Raw genomic sequence first — 24,584 nt, forward strand, 5'->3', positions numbered from 1 at the left:
TTTTCAAGCCCATATGGTCGCCGGGCTGTGGTAGCTCAATGATAGAACAACAGTGACTGTCCAGCTGATCAAATTTGGTCTGTCCACAATGAAGCAACGACCTTATTATCTTCTTGTATGTAGGTAGGCATAGGTAGGTGTCCCAGTATAGGTCGGTAGGCATAGGTAGGTGCCTCAGTAGTTAGCTAGGCATAGGTAGGAGACCCAGTAAAGGTAGGTAGGCATAGGTAGGTGTCCCAGTAGTTAGCTACGCATAGGTAGGAGTCCGAGTATAGGTAGGTAGGCATAGATAGGAGTCCCAGTATAGGTAGGTAGGCATAGGTAGGAGTCCCAGTATAGGTAGTTAGGCATAGGTAGGTACCTCAGTAGTTAGCTAAGCATAGGTAGGAGACCCAGTATAGGTAGGTAGGCATAGGTAGGTGTCCCAGTAGTTAGCTAGGCATAGGTAGGAATCCCAGTATAGGTAGGTAGGCATAGCTAGGAGTCCCAATATAGGTAGGTAAGCATAGGTAGGTGTCCCAGTAGTTAGCTAGGCATAGGTAGGAGACCCAGTATTGGTAGGTAGGCATAGGTAGGTGTCCCAGTAGTTAGCTAGGCATAGGTAGGAGTCCCAGTATAGGTAGGTAGGCATAGGTAGGTGTCCCAGTAGTTAGCTAGGCATAGGTAGGAGTCCCAGTATAGGTAGGTAGGCATAGGTAGGTCCCCTAGTATAGGTAGGTAGGTAGGTATCCCCGTATAGGTAAGTAGGTGCCCCAGTAGTTAGGTAGGCATAGGTAGGTGTCCCAGTATAGATAGTTAGGCAGAGGCTGGCTGGCACAGTAATAACAATTACCAAGGTCCAGCTGCAACAGATAGGGCTGTATAATGTCAGTGTCAGTGAGCAACACACACAAAAAAAAACACATCAGGAAAATATTAGCTCTCAAAAGAGCTGTTGAGGGATGCTATTTTAGCAATAACAATCAGCCAGGAGCAAGTCAAGAGCCTAACTAATCTTTCCCTAGGAGAAAAAATCTGCAGCAGCTCTCCCTAGTCTGTTTATTTGCAGCAGGCACACGGGTGAGTGTCATGGCCAGTGAGCCTACTTTATATAAGGGGGGGTGGGGCTCCAGGGCTTAGTGTAGCCTGAATGGCTACAATGTGCCTGCTGACTGTGATGCAGAGGGTGAAAGTTGACCCTCATAGTGCATTATTGGGCGAATCGAACTTCCGCAAAAGTTCGCCTGGTCCAGGCGAACACGAACCCCCAAAGTTCGACTGGAATCGTTCGCCGGCGAACCGTTCAGCCCATCTCTAAAGAAGACTAGCTGCATGCTTGTTTCTGGTGTTATTCAGATACTACTGCAGAGAAATAGACCAGCAGGGCTGCCAGGCAACTGGTATTAATTAAAAGGAAATAAATATGGCAGCCTCTGTATACCTCTCACTTCAGTTCCCCTTTAAGATATTGTCTATAGCAATATTGTTATTGTTTCTTCTTCTTTATCTTAGATAGAATAATAAATATGTTAAAATAATGGTAACAACATCGCAAAATATTGTCTATAACAGTGAAAACAAATATATGTACAATCATAATATACAGGTACAACTAAACCTAACCCTACTCTAACACAGAACCCTCCCTCTACCAACGCTTATCCCTAAGACCCCCCTGGTGATGCCTAACCCTAAGACCCCCTGATGGTGCCTAACCCTAAAACCTTTCTCTACCAATGCCTATCCCTAAGACCCCCTTGGTGGTGCCTAACCCTAAGACCTCCCTTTACCGATGCCTAACCCTAAGACCCCCCTGGTGGTGCCTAACCCTAAGACCCCCACCTGGTGGTGACTATCTTTAAGACCTCCCTGGTGGTTTCTAACCCTAAGACCTCCCTCTACCATTGCATAAATAATGAATATAATAAACAATACTTTTCTAAGATAATAAAGTTTGAAATTATAATTAACAATATTATAAATCTCAAAACAAATTTCAAAACAATATTTATTGAGGGTCGTTGTGAAGGAGGCCTAGAGCCAGTGGTATGGCAATAGGGGGTGCAGAGGTTGAGACTGCATTGGGACCCTTGGGCCAGAGGGGCCAAAGGGGCCCACTCTCAATCGCAGTATTAGCTCTTTATTTGGTCCTTTACTGGTAATAATCACTATTCTTAGAATAGTAGTGATTATTAACACACTGTTCCCCATCCCCTTCTTGCAGCTCTGTCCCGTGGTTGCCATTGGCAGGTTTTGGAGTGCCGTATCAATTGTTATAAATAGAGTGCTTGAGGGGCCCAATGTAAAACTTGCACAGGGGCCCAGAGCTCCTTAGCTACGCCACGGCCTAGAGCTCGTTATTGTAATGGGCTTAGGTCTACTAGTAATAATTAAAATGCAAATGAGGAATTTAAATATACGGTAACTGACAGAAAACTGGTCTACCTTCCCATCAGTAAGAATAGTAGGAACAGTCCTGGTTTCTAAGTGAAGGCTCTACTCTTTTAAGTATACATTTGGTAGATTTTGCCCTCTGTAAAAAAAACATTTAGATTTGACTGTTTTGCTGTTATTAGTCTATGCCATTTAAAAATACAATTTCAAATATCATTACTGAGAAGCTTCCATACAGATGACTCCTTTATTCATAAATAATAATCATGAAAATGAAAAGAAAAAAAAAAGCTGAAGATGGTCACCGTGCGGCAACCTCCGAAATAAGCGTAATATTTTATAAATGAGCAATACAAATGGATTCCGCATGAAGAAAGAGCTCATTTTCTGCCAAACAAGGACACACATATTGCTTTCCTTCAGGAAGTAATATAATGTATAAGCAATGCTCATCTGTGCTTGTAATACAACATTTGGGGATTGAATACAGATCTCTGCATTACTGCCAATGATGGGATTTGTTTTCCGGCGTGCAAAGCAGGATGGCGCATAACCAATGCATATACAGTCTTGTTCGGCAGAATAAGCTCTATGAATTTTACCGCACCTTGAAATGATTTCCTAATCCCTCGCCTTCTTCATTTTCCCCCAGAAAATATACAGGAAAACGCCTACATCATTTAACGGTGGTATTTAGGGATCTAAAGTGAAAATAAACGTATGATATCATGATTTGTATGTGTAATACAGCTAATAAATAAAACATTAGCAGCAGAGATTTGAGTCTAATATTGTTTCCAGTACAGGAAGAGTGAAGAAGCTTCACTTCTTATCTATGCAAAAGAGCTGCTCTGAGCTCTTCAACCAACTTGGTCAGGTACAGTCCTATTTTCTGAAGCACTTATAGATCAAAGAAAAGTGAGACACAGCTTCAGATAAGCTTTTTACTGCAGGGGAGTTCAAAGGGCCATTAGCTCTGCTCTGTTTCATAGTTTAAGGCTGGTTTCACAATGGGACGTTAAAGTCCCACGTTACAGCAGCCAGTAACGCAGCCTAACTCACAGCACTGTAAAATCGATGTGCTGTTCACAGTGCACACGTTGCGTTACATAGTAACGCAGCACGTTTAAACAAAGTGCTGCATGCTGTACGTTATACTGGGCTAAGCCACGTTAGACTGTTTGCACATGCTCAGTAATGTTGGAGGAGGAGGTATCCCCTCCTCCTCCGCGGCCAGCCACATGGCTAATTAATATTTACTGCACTGCAGAGACTCATGGTGGGACTGTAGTGTTGTCTGGATCAAATGAACGATTCAAATCATTGGGATCATCACAATGAAAGATTAGGTTCACAGTGGATATCTGTCTGGAAGAAACAAGAACATACAGAATGTACAGTGCAGGGAAAGTCCTGTCCTGCTAGTCATTTCACCCAGTCTGCTTCCCTAGTAAAATGATTCAAATGATTCGGTTCAAAGATCCCAATCTTTTCAATGATCCAATTCAAATGATCCGAATCCTTAAAAAGATCCGGACTACCTATCACTAACCTGGAGCGGCTGCTTTGAGAGCCGCATAACGCAGCTCAATCTGACGTCCAACTTCAACACCACCATGCGTTGCGTTAGGGGCACGTTAGGCGACTATAACGTCCCCTAAAACACAACGTCTTGGTGGGAAAGTAGCCTAAAGTACAGTGTGTGGTTTGTAATTGCAAATATGATAGAATGATACAATGTTATATAAAAAACAATGTAACTGAAAATACTTTAATTGCTTTTTGTGGGGGTTGATTGATTTAAAAGGATGGAGAAAAGAGAATGCTGGAGAAAATAATTAATCTGTGAAACCTGGACTGAAGCTAAAAAGCTGCTTTTAGGGCCCTTTTCCACTAGCAGTCGCTAGCGTTCACGCTGAACGCTGAACGCTAGCGATTGCTGAATCGAAAAGCTAAAAAATTACCGGCGATTTCCCGACGTTTGCGGACGCGATTTTGCTTTGCTATGCTATGCACTGCATAGCAAAATCGCGGCAAATATCGCTCCGCCGCGCGTTCGCGTTCCTGTAAAAAACGAATTGCGGTAGTGGAAATGACCTACCGCGATTCCTATGTTAAAAAGCAAACCGTAGCGATTGTTAAATCGCTAGCGGTTTGCGACTTTCCGATTCAGCCAGCACAAACGCGCTAGTGGAAAAGGGCCCTTAAAGTACACCTGAACTGAGAGGGATATGGAGGTTGCCATATTTATTTTCTTTTAAAACAATGCTGGTTTCTTGGCTGTCCTGATCATGTCTTTGGCTGCAGTAGTGTCTGAATCATACACCTGAAACAAGCACGCAAGTAATCCACTCGGAGCACAAAATCTGCATGATTGTTCAGGGTCTATGGCTAATAGTATTAGAAAAAGAAAATCAGCAGGACAGCCAGGCAATTTGTATTGACCACTACTGTAAAATTTAAATTACAGGAAAACACATAAGTAAAAGTATGTTTCTCCCAGAGTAAAATGTGCCATAAATTACTTTTCTCCTATGTTGCTGTCACTTACAGTAGGTAGTAGAAATCTGACAGAGCTGACAGGTTTTGAACTAGACCATCTCCATGTGAAGGGAGGCTTCTCAGGGTTTTCTTTATTTTCAAAAACACTTAGCGAACGGCAATTTCTCAGCCCAACTGCCAGAATAGTGTGCAAACAGATGGGGGATTGGCCTGCATCTTTGTATGATCCTTTCCATGGGGTGTTTTTGTAGATAATAAATAGAGATGTTGCGAACGGTTCCCGAACCGTTCGCCGGCGAACATCTCTGAAGCTATGGGCCTTGTACTACTTCCGGGTCGCTATGACCTGGAGTAGTATGCCTGCGCTGGCCCGACGGTGCGAGTACTAGATCGCGCTCACGTCACGCTCATGCGCAGAGAGTGCTTGGCAACAGGAGCACGATCTAGGATGCGCACCGCTGGGCCAGCGCAGGCGTACTACTCCGGGTCATGGCGACCCGGAAGTAGTACAAGGCCCATAGAGATTCGCCCGGCGAACGGTTCGGGCCATCTCTAATAATAAATGAAATATTGATAATCTTCCACGCAGAGATGGACTAGTAAAAAGCCTGTCGATTCCGTCAGATTTCTACTAACTACTGTAAGCGACAGCAACATAGGAGAAAATTAATTTATAGCTTATTTTGATAGAACATATATCCACAGCGCTTGGTGTTCAAATGAGCATCTGCAGACTGCAGCAACACCACAGTGCTCAGAGATAGTATCTCATAGTGACATCACCAAAGAATAAAGCAACAGGTCAATTTTCCATCCATAAAAACAAGCAAGTTTATTTCTGTCCCATAAACAGCACATATACAAAGACTTACTTCCAGGGTCCTTTTGACAGGGACCCTTAGTAGATAAAAGCATATAGTGTATCCAAATACACATAAAATCAAAAAACGATATCAATCAATTGCCCAGTCTCCAGTTCCGACCGGTTTCGGCCTTTCACCGTCATCAGAGAAGTAAGCCTTTCACTATTCTTAAGCTTTTGTGGGCCTGGTTTGCCTATTATTATTGGATGGATGTATTTATCATTATTTAAGACTTGTTTTGCCAACTTTTTACAACTTTTGCTCATTAAAGATATAAAGACTATTTTTGGGTTATCACAGTATTACATTTTTCGATGTTGTATCCTTGTAGTCTAATTGAGGCTGGAGGAACACTAATGAAGCAATGCGGCGGTTGAAGGAGGGCCCCTGATAAACCTCTTTGCATTTGCAATCTCTGCATCCCATTACTGCTCCACAGCTTCTTTGCCTGTGGCAGGTACCCTTTTAGTAGCTAACAGCATTCTTCTTTCTCTTATCAGACATTAAATCAATACTGAAATGAGGTGAAAAAATTAATTTGATACTCCCCTATGGAGAGGGAAGGAACTGGATCCCATAGAGTCTTCCTGGTCTTCTCTCCGTGCCCTCACTCTACTGCTCGGCCACGGTGAAGTTCTTTGACCAACTTGGTCGAATACCTCTATGGCCCTCCTTCACGCCTTCAGAAATACTTGCAGCATGCCCGAGTACCTCTGAAGATGAGAAGATCCGTACTGAACACATGCCAGTCTGGACTCGCGCATGCACAGTAAGGATGTGCCCGTCTTTGGAAGCACATGGTGACACCAGTGTTTCCGAAGCCTGCCAAGGTGTCCTGAAGGCACAAAAGTTCAATGTGGGACATTGGTGGAATGAGAGGATGGAGTAAGGACCTGGAAGGTTCTACAGGATCCAAGGCCTTCCCTCTCTGTAGTTGAGTAACTTATTTTTTGCAGCTCACTTCAGTATTTCTTTAACTTATTAAAAGTCACCGATGTCATTTGCATTCGGGCATCAGTGTTAATTTACAACAAATCACATTTCATATTTGCACTTCCTCTGAATCCTCTTTAGGAGCCCCTACTATGAATAAGAAGTAAATTACGACTGCTGCGCTAAGACGCTACATCAATCATTGTTTCCATTGGACTCCACGAATATTATCCATGTGGAGTGAGTTCAGCTTGAGGGGATCAGTGTTTACTGGGCGGTTTACCCTCCAAACACGGCCCTCGCTCTCCACATCGGTTCATTAAGATTATTTATTTGTGCCATTAATTATGGTTGGTTTACTTTGCTATGATGTTCTATGATTTGCTTATTGCTTCGGTAGTAGTAAATAATAATAGTGGAGCACTTCCATTAAACTACATCTTCTATTACCTGGAGGACATAAATTATATTTTCTAATATATGACATTCAATATACGCAGCAGCCATATTAAAGGGACACCACCTATAAAGGCCATTCAAAGCCTATTTTCAGGCACAAATATACATAAACTATCTGACAAAGAACAAAATGTGAATATTTTGATGGCTGTGACTCTTTTCTATACTCAGTGGGGTAGTAACACAAAAACAATAAGAATAATTATTTTAAAGAGATGAAACGTTTTAGTAATTAACCATTGCATTGATTAACTAGATTTCTTTCTTGAGCAAACTTAGACTCTGGTGTCAGTAAAGTAGCGTCTTAGCGCAGCAGTTGTAATTTACTTCGTATTCATAGAGGGGCTCCTAAAGTGGCTGGAAAGTATACTGGCTAAGAGTTATGCCTTTGACATAGGAGACCAGGGTTCGAATCCTGGCTAGGGTCAGTACCTATTCAGTAAGGAGTTGAAGGCAAGACTCCCTAACACTCAGGGGCGTAACTAGGCCCCACCGGGCCCCCTGCAGAATTTCTGAGTGGGGCCCGCTTGGGGCCGTTTTTGGGGGGCTGGAGGGGTCACAGCATGAGGGGAAAGCCGTGGCCACAGTCGGCGGGGAGGGGGGACGTTCCCCCCTCACCTCGGGGCTCTCCCCTCCAGCTTAAATTTGTGTCTGGGCAGCGGCGGGCAGCAAACATATACATACCTTCTGTGCGCTCCAGCGTGCGTTCCTTTCGCTAGCCTCTGACACGACTTCCTGTATAGCAGGAAGTCGCGTAAGAGACTAGAGAGAGGAACTCAGGCTGGAGCGCACGGAAGGTATGTATCTGTCTGCTGTTTGCCACTGCTTGCCGCTGCCTGGACACAAATTTAAGCTGGAGGGGAGAGCCCCGAGGTGAGGAGGGGAACGTCCCTCCGCCCTGCCGACTGTGGCCACGGCTTTCCCCTCATGCTGCGACCCCTCCAGCCCCCACAAAACGGCCCCCGACGGGAGCAGGGGCTAAAGGCCCTATTGTTATGCCAGTGCTAACACTGCAGGGTGGCCTCTTGAGCGTGTCCCAGTGGCTGCAGCTCTTGAGCGCTTTGAGTCCAACAGGAGAAAAGCGCTATACAAATGTTCGGATTAATATTCAAGAAGGGATGGATTTCTGGAAAGGCCACAAAGGCCCGGGTCTAGGGCGGCTGCAGCCCAAGGGGGCATCTAGACATCAAAGAGGGGTTGCTGCATACGAAAGAGGGGACTGCAAATGGGGAGCAAAACATGAAAAGGAGAAATTATGCTCAATGGACCTGTTTATGAAAGAAAGGGGCTGCAAGTACATGGATGACACACATGGAAGAGGGGGCTGCACATGGAATGGGAGGGGCAGCTGTACATGGATGACGCACATGGAAGAGGGGGCTGCACATGGAATGGGAGGGGCACTAGTGCACAAGAAAAGGGAGCCACCAACTCACTTGGCCTGGTGGCACAAAAAATATAGATTTAGCCTAGCAGTAAAGAGATGGACAAGGAGGTTGTAGTTTAAAATAATAGATCAGCTAATGAATGGGAACTTGAGGTGAGAGGGATATGGAGGCTGCCATATGTATTTCCTTTTAACCTTCTGCCGCCCGCGTCACGCTAGCAGGCGTGGCCGCGGCGGCAGCCCCAGGACCGCCTAACGCCAATTGGCGTAAAGTCCTGGGGCTCTATTTTGCATGAGATCGCGCACATGGTGCGCGCGCATCTCATGCACAGAGGGCGGAGCTCCGCCACCCGCCTTCAGTCTCCGAGCGGCTATTGCCGCTCGGGAGACTGTTAGACGGCGATCACGCCGTCTATTTACTTGGTGCAGCGCTGCGATGAGCAGCAGCGCTGCACTGGGGACAGCCGTGTGACACGGCTGTCCCCATGGGGGACAAGAGAGCGATCGGCTCTCATAGGCAGAAGCCTATGACAGCCGATCGCCATAATTGGCCGCCTGTGGGGAGGGAGGGAGGGAATACATTTAAAGAAACAGAGGTTTTTAGAAAAAAAAAAAAAAACAATAATATTTATTTAAAGAAAAATAAACATGGGGGGAGCGATCAGATCCCACCAACAGAGAGCTCTGTTGGTGGGGAGAAAAGGGGGGGGGGATCACTTGTGTGCTGAGTTGTGCGGCCCTGCAACTTGGCCTTAAAGCTGCAGTGGCCAATTTTGCTAAAAATTGCCTGGTCACTAGGGGGGTTTAGCCCTGCAGTCCTCAAGTGGTTAAACAATACCAGTTGCCTGGCTGTTTTGTTGATCTTTCTGGCATCAGTAGTGTCTAAACCACACATCGGAAACAAGCATGCAGTTAATCCAGTCAGACTTCGGTCAGAGCACCTGACCTGCATGCTTGTTCAGGGTCTATGGTTAAAAGTATTAGGGCTTGTTTCCACTGTTGCGACGCGATTTCGCCGGCATTCCGACGCTTGTAAAAACGCATGCGGATGCGTTTCCGCATGCGTTTTTACCCGCGATTTCGCGTGCGATTTCGCATGGCAGGGTGCCATGCAAAATTAACCATGACACTGCCAGGGCAAAATAAAATTGAAAAAGGTGCGAAATCGCACGCGAAATCGCGGGTAAAAACGCATGTAACAAACGCATGCGTTTTTACTATTAAATACATTAGCGGCGATTCGCATGCATTCCACTCGCAGGCAAATTCGTTGGCTCTTTTGTGCATTTTTTTACCGCTGAAAAAAACGCACCTCAACAACGCTACAGTGGAAACAGGCCCATCCACTTGCATTACATGTGCGAATCCGCATGCATTGGATGCATGCGGATTCGCTATAGTGGAAACGAGCCCTTAGAGGCAGAAAATAAGCAGGACAGCCAGGCAATTTGCATTGTTCAAAAGAAAACAAATATGTCACCCTCCATATCCCTCTCACCTCAAGTTCCCTTTAACTTCACATTTTTTCTGCCCAGTGAGTAGTGAAGCTTTTTACAAAAAAAATCGATTTTGAGAAAAACCGCAAAATCATACATAAAAATAGCTTTTCCCAGCAAATATAAAGTTTAGTAACCAGAATATATATAGTGTATGAAAATGCACTGAAATACATTCAGATATTGCTAAATGATGCTAACTGTGTTGGCCAAGATACTAGAGTCAAAGTGACTTCTTGCAACTAAATATATTTATATCACAGGAAATTGATATGGAGATTGGGGATATGGGGATTGTTATACAAATAAAGACAAAGATTAGAAAACAATTGATGTTCCTCTTACAGATAAGTTAAAGGATACCCGAAGTGACATGTGACATGATGAGATAGACATGGGTATGTACAGTTCCTAGCACACAAATAACTATGCTGTGTTCCTTTTTTTCTTTCTCTGCCTGAAAGAGTGTAAATATCAGGTATGTAAGTGGATGACTCAGTCCTGACTCAGACAGGAAGTGACTACAGTATGACCCTCACTGATAAGAAATTCCCCTTTTTACCTCTTTCTTGCTCTCAGAAGCCATTTTCTGCTAGGAAAGTGTTTTATAGTTGGAATTTCGTATCAGTGAGGGTCACACTGTAGTCACTTCCTGTCTGAGCCAGGGCTGAGTCAGCCACTTACATACCTGATATTTAACTCTTTCAGTAGCAGTAGGGTATTGTACCTTTCAGGCAGAGAAAGAAAAAAAGGAATACAGCATAGTTATTTGTATGCTAGGCACTGTAAATACTCATGTCTTTATCATCATGTCACATGTCAGTTCGGGTATCCTTTAATTGGCTTCCCCACCACATAAATTGGCCCTAGACTATGATTGGCAAATTACCCCTCTGAGGTCACATGACTATACATACTCACATGACTATACATACTCTGTAAAGTGCTTTGCAAGATGTCAGCACCATATAAATCCTATGGAAAAGTTTGGATGTTTGGATGTTTGTTACTCGATCACGCAAAAATGGCTGAACGGATTTGAATGAAATTTGGCACACACATAGTACACTACCTGGAATAAAGTATAGGATACTTTTTGTTCCCATAACCAAAAAGGGGGTGGAGACAAATACAAATTTCACTGGAAAATGTAAACTGCAGCCATTCTTACACTGTTAATGGTAGGGTTCTCAATTTTTGCACAGTTGATCACTGGGTGACTGGGATTAATATTCAGAAAGGAGGGAGAAGCCTACAAAAGCCAATCATAATTCACCTATTGATTTTCAAGGGGAATATTTACATTGCTGCCATTCTTGCACTGTTAATGGCACAAGCCTCAAACTTGGTACAGTTGATCATTGGGTGACTGGGGTTCAATCTGAGAAAGGTGGGTGGAGCCACAAACAGCCAATTAGATTTGTTTCATTCCAATGCAAATTATTGATGCCAAACACCGCAAAGCTCACAAACTTGGTAATTGAGTAATTGATTAATTGTGTGTGAGGGTTAGTAAAGTGGGCACAGCCAACACCAGCCAAACACATAAGCAGGTAACACGGGGTCATAAGTGGGCGGAGACAAATACAAATTTTACTGGGAAAATGTAAACTGCAGCCATTCTTACACTATTAATTGTAGGGTTCTCAAACTTTGCACAGTTAATTACTGGGTGACTGGGATTAATATTCAGAAAAGTGGGTGGAGCCTACAAAAGCCAATCAAAAATTACCTATTGATTTTTCAGGGGAATATTTTATTGCTGCCATTCTTGCACTGTTAATGGCACAAGCCTCAAACCTGCTACAGTTGATCATTGGGTGACTGGGATTTAAATTTATAAAACAGGGTAGAGCTACCAACAGACAATATTATTTGTTTCATTTTAATGCAGGTTATGGATGCCAAAAACCGCAAAGCTCACAAACTTGGTCATTGAGTAATTGAGTAAGTGTGTGTTAAAGAGACACTGAAGCGAAAAAAAATATATGATATAATGAATTGGTTGTGTACTATGAATAATTACTAGAAGATTAGCAGCAAAGAAAATATTCTCATATTTTTCTTTTCAGGTATATAGTGTTTTTTCTAACATTGCATCACTCTATAATATGTCCAGATTACACAACACTCAGCATTCAAAATGAGCCTTTCAGAGCAGTCTGTGAAGTAATAAACTCTCCTCTGCTAGAGGAAAAGTAAACAGTTTAATTACAGTTGAGATAATAAAAGTCAGATAACAGCCCTCTCCAGGACCAAGTTGGTCTGAGAGCTTAATAGCTTTTTTGCATAGAGATAACAACTGGAGTTTCTCAACTCTTCCTGCACTGGAAACAATTAGACTGATGTATCTGATCTTAATGTTTTTTTTCTTAGCTGTACTACACATACAAATCATAATATCATCATTTTTTTTTCGCTTCAGTGTCTCTTTAAGGTCAGGAAAGGTGGGCGCAGCCAACACCAGCCAAATACATAATCGGGCAATACCCGGTCATTAGTGGGCGGAGACAAATACACATTTCACTGAGAAAAAGTAAACTGCAGCCATTCTTACACTGTTAATGGCAGGGTCCTCAAACTTTGCACAATTGGTCACTGGGTGAGTGGGATTAATATTCAGAAAAGTGGGTGGAGCCTACAAAAGACAATCAAAATTCCCCTATTGATTTTCAAGGGGAATATGTAATTGCTACCGTTCTTGCACTGTTAATGGCACAAGCCTTAAACCTGGTACAGTTGGTCATTGGGTGACTGGGGTTCAAATTTAGAAAAGGGGTGGAGCCACAAAGCCAATCAGATTTGTTTAATCTCAAAGCAAATTATTGATGCCAAAGACCGCAAAGCGCACAAACTTGGTCATTGAGTAATTGTGTGTTAGGGTTAGAAAAAGTAGGCGGAGCCAACACCAGCCAAATACATACTCGAACAATGTCAGGAAATCAGTGGGTGGAGAAAAATACAAATTTCATTGGGAAAATGTAAACTGCAGCCATTCTTACACTGTTAATGGTAGGGTTCTCAAACTTTGCACAGTTGGTGACTGGAATTAATATTCAGAAAGTGGGTCGAGCGTACAAAAGCCAATCAAAATCCACCTATTGATTTTTAAGGGGAATATTTAATTGCTGCCATTCTTGCATTGTTAATGGCACAGGCAGGCCTCTTGCACTGTTAATCACCTGTACCTGGTACAGTTGGCCATTGGGTGACTGGGGTTCAAATTCAGAAAAGGGGTGGAGCCACAGCCAATCAGATTTATTTTATTTCAATGCAAATTATTGATGTCAAAGACCGCAAAGCTTACAAACTTTGTCATTAAGTAATTAAGTAATTGTGTGTTGGGGTTAGGAAAAGGGGGCGGGGCCATTGGCCCACTCAGGGACTTTGTTGGGCAGGAGGGGTCGCAGCATAAAAGGAGAGCGTGGCTGCAGATTGGTGGGGAGGGGGGACATTCCCCCCCCCTCCCTCACCTCTGGCTCTCCTCTCTGCGCTCCCCCTCCTGCAATTATTGGTGGTAGCGGGAGCGGCGGCAGGCAGGCTGAACACATACCTCCTTCTCGCCGGAGGTCTTCCGATCACTAAGTGCTTCATAGAACTTCCTGTTTACATATGTTATAGCTGAACCATGTCTCACCTCCTCACCCTATACCTACTGCTTTGTGAGTTTGGCTACAATGTAGCTTAGTAACAATAGGGCCTGCAGCCCCTGCCCCCGCCGCTGGGCGCTTGGGGCCGTTTTGGGGGGCTGGAGGGGAAAGCCATGCTGCACTTCGGCGGGGAGGGGGGACGATCCATCCTCCCTCACCTCAGGCTCTCCCCTCTGCGCTCCCCTCCAGCGTTAAATAGTTTGTGTATGCAGGCGGCAGGCAGCGGCAGATACATACCTTCCGTGTGTTCCAGCGTGGAAGTTTCTTCCTCTAGTGTCTGTCGCGACTTCCTGTATAAACAGGAAGTCGCGTCAGAGGCTAGAGAGAGGAACATCCATGCTGGAGCGCATGGAAGGTATGTATCTGCCACTGCCTGCCGCCTGCATACCCAAACTATTCAACGCTGGAGGGGAGCGCAGAGGGGAGAGGCGAGCCTAAGGTGAGGGAGGGGGGATCGTCCCCAACCCCGCCGAATTGCAGCATGGCCTTCCCCTCACGCTGCTACCCCTCCAGCCCCCCAAAATGGCCCCAAGTGGGCCCCGAGGGGAGGGGGCTTAGTATTTCTGCAGGGGGACCCGGTGGGACCTTGTTACGCCCTGCCAATACCGATACAGGCTGAGCACCACTGTTTTTCTAGCTGTGACGGCTGTGCACTCAGCAATCTCATTGCCAATTTGCAGAACACCCATGCCGAAACAGTGCTCGGCTATCAGCTATGCCAAGCGGCTGCACCATAACTGTGATTGGCTATGTCTGGCACCAAAAAGATGAACTGGTACCCCACAGCCACAAATTTACATTGTAGTCCAGGAAGGCAGCAAGTAGCGACAGGTGTCGTGTGTTAAAAACAGCTGCTTCATTCTGTAGTAGCATTGCATATTGATTTTTTTTTAAAAAAACATTTTTCTTCTATGAGATCTGTAAACAATATGCTTTTTCTATCAGGTGATGGAAGGCAGGGAGCTGCCAGATAAGCCGGGGTGAATGTTATGTTACGGTACAAGCAGCTGCAAACACCTTTCTTCTGTGGCTGACCTCAGTTGAATAGTCTGCAAAGAATAGTAATTTAGTTCCCTCTTATTGGAAATTGTTTTTCGTCTGGAAGGCCGTTAGAATGTCTGATTTATCTGCGTAGACTAAGCATTTCACGATGAGCAGACTTGTTTTTCTTTTTTTTTGTACTAGGCTGGTCTAAACTAAGGTTTCTTTCCACCTAGCTGATACTGTTTGTTTGGAATGAACAAATCTACATTGGGGTAACAAATCCTGCCCATAACTCATGATCAACTCATGATACCTATACCCATATAGATATTCTACTGTAAGCCGTAAATGTGTGCACACCATAGGCGCCCATGTTAATACACACACCTGAGGGAATTTTGGGTGCCTGATAAATTAGCAGGCTCCGGGGCCACCTGCTATGCAAACTGCCGCTACAGCGGGCAAAAAGTGCCCAATATTTTTCATCTACAGCGATGAGTAAGATACTGTCTCTGATACAGGAGACCAGGGTTTGAATCTCTGTACTTCCTGTTCAGTAAGCCGGCACCTATTCAGTAAGGAAACCTTGGGCAAGACTCCCTAACACTGCTACTGCCTACTGAGTGCACACTAGTAGCTGCAGTTCTGGCACTTTGAGTCCTGCAGGAGAAAAACACAATATACATTTTCTATGTCTATCTGTGACTTACTAACAGAAGCCACCATATTGCATGGTTATGTTATATCCAGTTCAGTTACAAAGTGGTACAGTGACAAACAAACAAACAAACAAAAAAACAGTTTACTGCTTGCAGTCAGTGTAGCTGACACACATCAAGATTCTCACTTGTATGTATAAAGAAAGCCATAATTCTGGAATGGGTATGTTTGAATTGGAACATGCAGTGCCAGTGACAATTGGGGGGGAGGGGGGTGGCGGGCACTATTTTATGTGCCCACACCCCATTGCGTCAAACTCTGTATTGCTACAGATTGTTTTATTAATTTTTTTCAGTACTTTACATTAGCAGTTTTCAAAACATTCTTAAAGGGGAACTGAAGAGAGAGCTATATGGAGGCTGTCATGTTTATTTCCTTTTAATCAATACCAGTTGCCCGGCAGCCCTGCTGGTCTATTTCTCTGCAGTAGTATCTGATTAAAACCAGAAACAAGCATGCAGCTAGTCTTGTCAGATCAGACTTATAAGTCTGAACCACTGAAACACCTGATCTGCTGCATGCTTGTTCAGGGGCTATGGCTAATAGTATTAGAGGCAGAGGATCAGCAGGGCTGCCAGGCAACTGGTATTGTCTAAAAGGAAATAAACATGACAGCCTCCATATACCTCTCTCTTCAGTTCCCCTTTAAAACTTTGACAAATTATTATAAAGTTGCTCTGCCTTGACAATATTGTAATTTACTCTTTAGCGATCTCTTAAATTATCCCCCAAATCAGGAGCACAAATCACAAAGACAGTATAACATATGGGGCTGGAAAGTTGGGACTAATTTGTTAAAACTTTACATGTGCGCGCCCAACAAACTTTTCTCAGTTGTTTTAAAAAATTGGTCTCTGGTGGCGAAATCTGTATTAAATATGCTGTTTGCATATTATTTTATCTGATTGCGCGGCTTTAATGATATGCAGTGCATACAAGAAGCTGAACTCTATTTAATCAAGCCTTCTGATGTTGCTGTTCTTGTTTCCTCCCCGCAGTGCCCTGATTCAGCCTGCAAACAAGATCTCCTCGCCTACCTGCAGCGCATTGCCCTCTACTGCCACCAGCTCAATATCTGCAGCAAAGTCAAAGCCGAGGTGCAGAATTTAGGAGGGGAACTCATTGTTTCAGGGGTGAGTAACAGAGAGGTATTTCCCTTCAAACCGTGCATGCAGCATCCTTGCTGACTATATGTGACTGTGTCCAGTTCATTATACTGTAAATAAACTGAAGATTATATTTGAAAGTGCTTGCATCATACTTTAAGGTAAGCTAACATCATCAGGCCTCTTATTTGTTTGCACTTTTCTTATGTTTTATATATATTCCAATTTGTTTATGCAAATTTTTTAAAAATTCTTAGGTCAGCTCTGAATACAGGCTTTGACCTCTGACATTGTGCAGTACAAGCCCCGTTCATCTGCTGGCAGGGCCGGATTTCTGGGAAGGCCACAAGGACCCGGGCCTTGGGTGGAAGCAGGCCAAGGGTAGGCTGGACATGGAATAGTGGTCGCTGCATATGGAGGAGGAGGCTGTAAATGGGGAACAATACATGAAAGAGGGATGCTGCTGCCCATAAGAGCTGTACATGAAGGAGGGGGGTTGCTGTTCATGGACAATATATATGGACCTCTGACATTGTGCAGTACACACCCCTTCCTGCTGTTGGCAGGTCCAGATTTCTGGGAAAGCCACAAAGACACAGGCCTTGGGCGGCTGCAGCCCAAGGGGTAGGCTGGTCATGGAATAGGGGTTGCTGCATATCGGAGGTGGAGGAGGCCGCCAACGAAATATAAAACATGGAAAAGTGGAGCGACTGCCCCAAAGAGCTGTACATGAAGGAGAGGGGCGGCTGTTCATGCACTTTATATATGGGTGAGGGGGCTGCACATGCAATAGGGGACACTGCTGCATATGGTAGGGGAGCAAAAAGAAAGTGGTCCAAGGGGCGCACAAAGTATAAATCTGACCTTGGCTGTTGGTAGTCCAATGAGAGAACCATCATCACAGCTAAGAAGATCTGATGGGAAGGGGTGGGGCACAGTGTCTTATAAAAGTTCAAGGCCTCTATTTCATGTAAGGCTGAGCTTGTAAAGGCTCTTTGGGCAAACTAGATGTACAACAATAGTGGTAGATGCAGACATCAATACAACTAAAAATTTGACAAATCAGTGACCGTATCTTGCAACCACACATACAATCTGCTTACAGTGGATTGAACTGCAGCGAATGCCTGTCCTACAGTTGTAGCAATCCATGCATAAATCACACTACAAGAGACATCAATGTAACTGGTATGAATAGAAAACCATAAAAAACAAAAACATTAACACACCATCATGGTGTAATATCTCCTTGTTGATAAAGAGGAGACGCACCAAAGGAGACTGAGATAAAACACCGGAGCAAGCATCGTGACCAGCAGGCCTCCATATTCAATACCTGGTGAGAGGGGAGGCCCTGCAATGCATAGTGACTATGAAAACTCCCAAAGGGCAATAGGAATGTGTGTAGTCTGAAGGTGCAGTTCCCAGTTTCTAACTGTGAGGTCTCGGGTGCTGCTGGCCATGGTGCTTGCTCCAGTGTTTCCTCTCAGCATTGTGCTTTATTCCACTATTCATGTATGTTTATAAGGGCTGGTGCACACCAGAGCAGTTCTGGAGCGTTTTTAAAAATGCTTGCAGGCTGAAAACTGCTTGGGTAATGTATTTCAATGGGCTTGTGCACACCAGAGCGGTTCGTTTTTTCCACAAACGCAAACTCGGGGGCTGCAGTATTTTTTAGATTTCGGAGGCATTACTGCCTCAATGTTAAAGTACAGGAAAGTGGAAAACAGCTCTAAAAAACGCTAGATCAGAGCGGTTTTCCAGGCGTTTTTGTTACAGAAGCTGTTCAGTAACAGGCTTTACTGTAACAATATATGATATCTGCTACACAAAAACGCTTCTAAAAATGCTAGGAATGTGTAGCAAACCTCTCTAAACATGCCTAGAATCACTCTGAAAATCTGCTTCAAAAACCTCTAGCTTTTTGCGGATCTGCTAGAGGGTTTTGGTGTGCACTGGGCCTAAGTAAAAAAATGTCACACAATGAGGCTGCATTGATAAATATTGTTTTATGTTATGCAGATATCAGCGTCAGTACAATGCTAAGCTCTAAGCTAAGATTAACTAGCATCTGCTTTGGGTTTATGCATGACTTTTTATTGTTATACTTTTGTAGTTTGAGACGATGTACTTGTGAATATATTTTTCATATGCTATGTTTCTCCTTTTATTTTTGTAAATTATGGTTTGTCCCGATACACCCCTTTTATCAACTCTATCCACAATACAGGCCTTAGTGCCTGCATCCTCTATCCACACACCTGAGCAGCAGGGATCTAGAGATGGTAGCGACCAGCAGAGCCGGGACAAGGTCCTCCAGCACCCAAGGCTGAGACACCAATGTGCGCCCCTCCATCCCTCCCACCCCAGCTGTCACACACTGATTGCTATTAGACTAAGAGGTGCCCCAGGGCCCCCAACACCTTAAGCTCTAGTTATCTGGCTTGTAGTCAATGTCATGTATCCCCTTTTCTTATTTCTCTCTGCTTCAAACACAACAGGGGAATGATAGCTGGGTGAGTTGTGCGCCCCCTTCCTACACTGCGCCCCGAGGCTGGAGCCTCTCCAGCCTATGCCTCGGCCCGGCCCTGGCGACCAGCACTTGGTTTGCTTACCTGTTTCACCTCTGCTTCCTCCATCTGCTTAGTGCTGCTGCTGATGAGTAGCCCCCGACATCCCCCCCCAGCAGTATTTCCTCCTAGTGGTCCCACATTTAATGGTAGGCACTGTGTGGCTCAAGTTCGATAACATCAAACTGATCAGATTGGTTAGTGGGTTTTTGGGTAATAATGGGCACGATTATTTGTGATTGATCACCGCAGGGATTGGAAATAATCGACTGACCACAGGATTGTATTGTCAATGGCCACCTTTACAATACATTTGCATGCAATCTGGTGTTACTAGTGTCTCATTGATCCTCTCCATTTGAAGGAAAGATCCTTTATGGGAGTGGTTTTGTGAATCAAGCCATTGCTGTGAGCAAGTTTTTATTGCTGATTTTGTTCCCCAGATAGCATTCCCCTTACATTAGGCATACAATTTTATTCTTGTACCTAAAGGTTTTGTTACAACTGCGTCAAACCTCCCAAAACCTCAGATCAAAAGGATCCAATAACTTGACCAGCCCCAAAGTCCAACTAAAAACCTTTGGAGCCAGAGCTTTCTGTCATGCTGCCCCTATCCTCTGGAATGCCTTGCCAAACTTAATCAAGACAGCTCCAACCCTGGAGAGGTTTAAATCAATACCAAAAAGCCACCTGTTTAGTCTGACATTTATGATCACATAACGTTTTCCTCTGTACACATCACTAGATACTGATCTGAGACAAGCTTATGCACTTTAGATCCTATGGGAGAAAAGCGCTTTACAAATGTTTTGTGGTGGTTGTTGTTGTTATTTATGATGTATCTGCTGTTTTCATGAATTGGAGGCTGCCATTGTTTTATCTGCTCAGACAGTCAGCTAACTGGAACAGCAGTGACACCATCATGCACTATGAACATCTGTCATTGCATTCATGATTACATACTATATATAGTCTCTAATGAATATGTACTATGTATAGTAATCAGCATGTTAGGATGCCATTGTAGACTTTGCACTCTGTGCCATCTAAGACTAAACATATGCATAGACATTGGAGGACAAGCTGCTGCCTCCTGTACTGCTGCTTGACATGACATTTTGTGCAGATGATGTTGTCATGATTGTATAAGACATCTCCCATATATTTTAAAGTATGGCTCTAAGCCTTCACCCACTGCTGCCTCTCATTGCCACACACCACCTGGTTTATATTTAGTTTTATTATTTTATTGTGCCCCCTTAAATGCTATTAGCAAACGAAAAAAATTTTTTTTAAACCTTTAACCACTTGAGGACCACATTGGTAAACCCCCTTAAAGACCAGGCTGTTTTTGTCATAATTGGCAACTGCAGCTTTAAGGCCAACACAGCACACGAGTGATTCCTTGTGTTTATTTATTTTAAATAAATATTTATGTTCGTGTTTTTTTTTTTTTACTATTTCTGATTTAGTTTTTTTTTTAGTTTTTAAATCCCCTCCCTCCCCCCAGCTGGCCAATCACACGATCGGCTGTCATAGGCTTCTGCCTATGAGAGCCGATCGCTCTCTTGTCCCCCAGAGGGACAGCCATGTCACACGGCTGTCCCCAGTGCAGCGCTGCTGCTAATTGCAGCACTGTACTATGTAAATAGACAGCGATCACGCCGTCTAACAGTCTCCCGAGTGGCAATAGCCGCTCGGAGACTGAAGAGAGGACGGAGCTTCGCCCCCCGAGAAGGAGATGCGCGCGCACCCTGCGCGCGATCTCCTTCAGTAGCTGGCTCCATGACCTGACGCCAATTGGTGTTAGGCGGTCCTGGGGCTGCCGCCGCGGCCATGCCTATCGGCGTGGAGCGGTCGTAGAGTAGTTAAAGGACCACTATTATAAAAATGATATACTAAAATTTGAAAAACAGGTAAACACATATACAAATACAAAGTACACTTCTTCCAGAGTAAAATGAGATATAAATTACTTTTATCCTATGTTGCTGTCACTTACAGTAGGTAGTAGAAATCTGACAGAACCAGCAGATTTTGGAGTAGCCATTCTCCTCATGGGGGATTCTCAGGGTTTTCGTTATTTTCAAAAGCACTTAGTGAATGGCAGTTGCTCAGTCCAACTGCCAAAAAAACGTGCAGCAAGCAGGGAGGCTGGACAGCATTTTTGTATAAATCCTTTTTAGGGATCCCCCATGAAGAGATGGACTAGTCCAAAACCTGTCGGTTCTCTCAGATTTCTACTACCTACTGTAAGTGACAGCAACATAGGAGAAAAGTAATTTAAGGCTTATTTTACTCTGGAAGAAACTTACTTCTTATTTGTATGTTTTTACATGTATTTTAAATTTTACATTATTTTGCGATAGTGGTCCTTTAAGTCAGTATGGGGCAGTAAGAGGCAGCACCAACCCTGGAACAGACATTGGCCTCAATTCACTAAGCTTATCTCCCGTCTAATTTCTTGAGTTATCACCATGGTAATAAGGCATGTAGTATTCAGGAAACATTTTACCTCAGGCACACCTAAAGTTAACTCTTCAATCCTTAAAATAACTCCAGAATTCTGAAGTTAAAGACAGGCTGTTGATTAACTGCGTGTGAAAATAACTACAGAGGAGGTAACTTAAGGAATGAAGAGATAAGATAACTCTCTCACTGTATGGTGGTAAGTTTTCTCTTCCATTATTATCTCCAGCATGATCTTAATGAATAGAGGCCAATCTCTCCCACTGTGAACTTAAAGATGGTCATAAGGTACATACACACGCACCACTAAATGCAACGACGGGTCCGGCGGACCCTCCCGCTGGGCGGTCTTTAGCCGACAGTAGTGCGTGTGTACGCGCTGTCGGTGGACTGATAAGGCTGTTTCTGAACGATCCGCTCAGAGACTGACAAAAACTGACAAATCATGATTTTTTTTTCCATTTTTCTCTTAATATTCCCGTTAAAATGCATTTAGAGTAAAATATTTCAAAATGGACCACCCAAAGAAAGCCTGATTGGTGGCAGAAAAAAAAAATATAGATTATTTCATTGTAATAATTAGTGATAAAGTTATTGGTGAATGCATGGGAGCTGAAAATTGCTCGGATGCATACGGTGAAAAAACACTAAAGACTGAAGTGGTTAATTATGGCCCAAAATTATCACCTAAAGTGTACCTGTAGAGAAAACAGAGGTACTTACCTTGGGAGGTGGAAAACTCCGGACCCTTCAGAGGATACCCCCATCCTCTAACAGCAGGGTGGGATGCATAAGCTTCCAGGGGCTGGAGGAAGCCCCAGGTAAGTAAATCTGATTTTTTTTTTTTACTATCCCCCAGATATCCTTTAAGGTGCTGCAGAAATATTTTGTAGATAAGATGAGGCACTTGTCTGCTTATCTCCTTGTAGTTGAGGTGAAAAGTAAGTAAAAGTGAGATAATAATGAGGAGAGCTTTGTGAAGTGTCCTCTTTATGACTTTACTGATCATATTTTTGAATTGGTCAAAATTAAAGTGATCAATTAATATTCATTAGAATATTTCAGGCAGATTTAATCAAAATTTATCTAATTTGCCATTTTTTTCTTTTTATTAAACACGTGGCCACTAGTGTTGGGCGAAAAGTGTTCGCCACTATTCGGGTTCTGCAGAACATCACCCTGTTCGGGTGATGTTCGAGTTCGGCCGAACACCTGATGGTGTTCGGCCAAACTGTTCGGCCATATGGCCGAACTAAGAGCGCATGGCCGAACGTTACCTGAACGTTCGGCTAGCGCTGTGATTGGCCGAACGGGTCACGTGTAGTGTTGGGCGAACATCTAGATGTTCGGGTTCGGGCCGAACATGGCCGCGATGTTCGGGTGTTCGAGCCGAACTCCGAACATAATGGAAGTCAATGGGGACCCGAACTTTCGTGCTTTGTAAAGCTTCCTTACATGCTACATACCCCAAATTTGCAGGGTATGTGCACATTGGGAGTGGGTACAAGAGGAAATTTTTTTTTAGCAAAAAGAGCTTATAGTTTTTGAGAAAATCGATTTTAAACTTTCAAAGGGAAAACTGTCTTTTAAATGCGGGAAATGTCTGTTTTCTTTGCACAGGTAACATGCTTTTTGTCGGCATGCAGTCATAAATGTAATACATATAAGAGGTTCCAGGAAAAGGGACCGGTAACGCTAACCCAGCAGCAGCACACGTGATGGAACTGGAGGAGGGTGGCGCAGGAGGAGAAGGCCACGCTTTGAGACACAACAACCCAGGCCTTGCATGAGGACAAGAAGCGTGCGGATAGCAATTTGCATTTTGTCGCCATGCAGTCATAAATGTAATACAGATGAGAGGTTCAATAAACAGGGACCGGAAACGCTAACCCATCACAGATGTTCATTGTTCATGTTACTTGGTTGGGGTCCGGGAGTGTTGCGTAGTCGTTTCCAATCCAGGATTGATTCATTTTAATTTGAGTCAGACGGTCTGCATTTTCTGTGGAGAGGCGGATACGCCGATCTGTGACGATGCCTCCGGCAGCACTGAAACAGCGTTCCGACATAACGCTGGCTGCTGGGCAAGCCAGCACCTCTATTGCGTACATTGCCAGTTTGTGCCAGGTGTCTAGCTTCGATACCCAATAGCTGAAGGGTGCAGATGGATTGTTCAACACAGCTATGCCATCTGACATGTAGTCCTTGACCATCTTCTCCAGGCGATCGGTGTTGGAGGTGGATCTGCACGCTTGCTGTTCTGTGTGCTGCTGCATGGGTGTCAGAAAATTTTCCCACTCCAAGGACACTGCCGACACCATTCCCTTTTGGGCACTAGCTGTGGCTTGTGTTGTTTGCTGCCCTCCTGGTCGTCCTGGGTTTGCGGAAGTCAGTCTGTCGGCATACAACTGGCTAGAGGAGGGGGAGGATGTTAATCTCCTCTCTAAAGTCTCCACAAGGGCCTGCTGGTATTCTTCCATTTTGACCTGTCTGGCTCTTTCTTCAAGCAGTTTTGGAACATTGTGTTTGTACGGTGGATCCAGAAGGGTATAAACCCAGTAATTGGTGTTGTCCAGAATGCGCACAATGCGTGGGTCGCGTTCAATGCAGTCCTAGGCCGAAGAGGTCATAGCCTAGGGTCACAAAAACCTGTTTATTTGGGCAATTTCAATGGTGGCGAGTCTGACGTACATAAATCGCAGCAATGGCCGTTAGCAACGTCTGAATCTCACGAAATGTCTCATGCAGGTAGAAGACATATTGTTAGACTTGGGCTCCAAAGATGGGTTCCCTACATCTCTGCAAACCAGAGTTACAGGGCTCCAAATTTGGTAAAATCCCCCATAGGCTTTCATTGGGCCTCCTATTTACAGTTCCAAAATCTCACATCTTTTCAAAAGGCAATTGCTCAGCAGTGGCAAATTTTCTAGCATTGTAGGGACCCTTAGGGGGAACATGACTGGTGAGTTTCGGGCCCCTAGGCTGAAGAGGTCATAGCCTAGGGTCACAAAAACCTGTTTATTTGGGCTATTTCAATGGTAGTGATGGTGACGTACATAAATCTCAGCCATG

General features: G+C 44.2%; 1 protein-coding gene across 17 annotated transcripts in view; it reads left to right on the plus strand.

The window, feature by feature from the left end:
* The window catches only part of CTNNA2 (catenin alpha 2), a 3,078,224-nt gene that overhangs the window by 2,850,125 nt on the left and 203,515 nt on the right, over nt 1-24,584 (plus strand). For all 17 annotated transcript variants that reach the window (XM_068274961.1, XM_068274945.1, XM_068274955.1 and 14 more), the window contains one exon: nt 16,366-16,500. In XM_068274961.1, coding sequence (XP_068131062.1) covers nt 16,366-16,500 — 135 coding nt within the window. The remainder of the gene's footprint in view (nt 1-16,365; nt 16,501-24,584) is intronic.

This window comes from Hyperolius riggenbachi, chromosome 1 (assembly GCF_040937935.1).
Source record: "Hyperolius riggenbachi isolate aHypRig1 chromosome 1, aHypRig1.pri, whole genome shotgun sequence".
Classification (NCBI taxonomy): Eukaryota; Metazoa; Chordata; class Amphibia; order Anura; family Hyperoliidae; genus Hyperolius; species Hyperolius riggenbachi.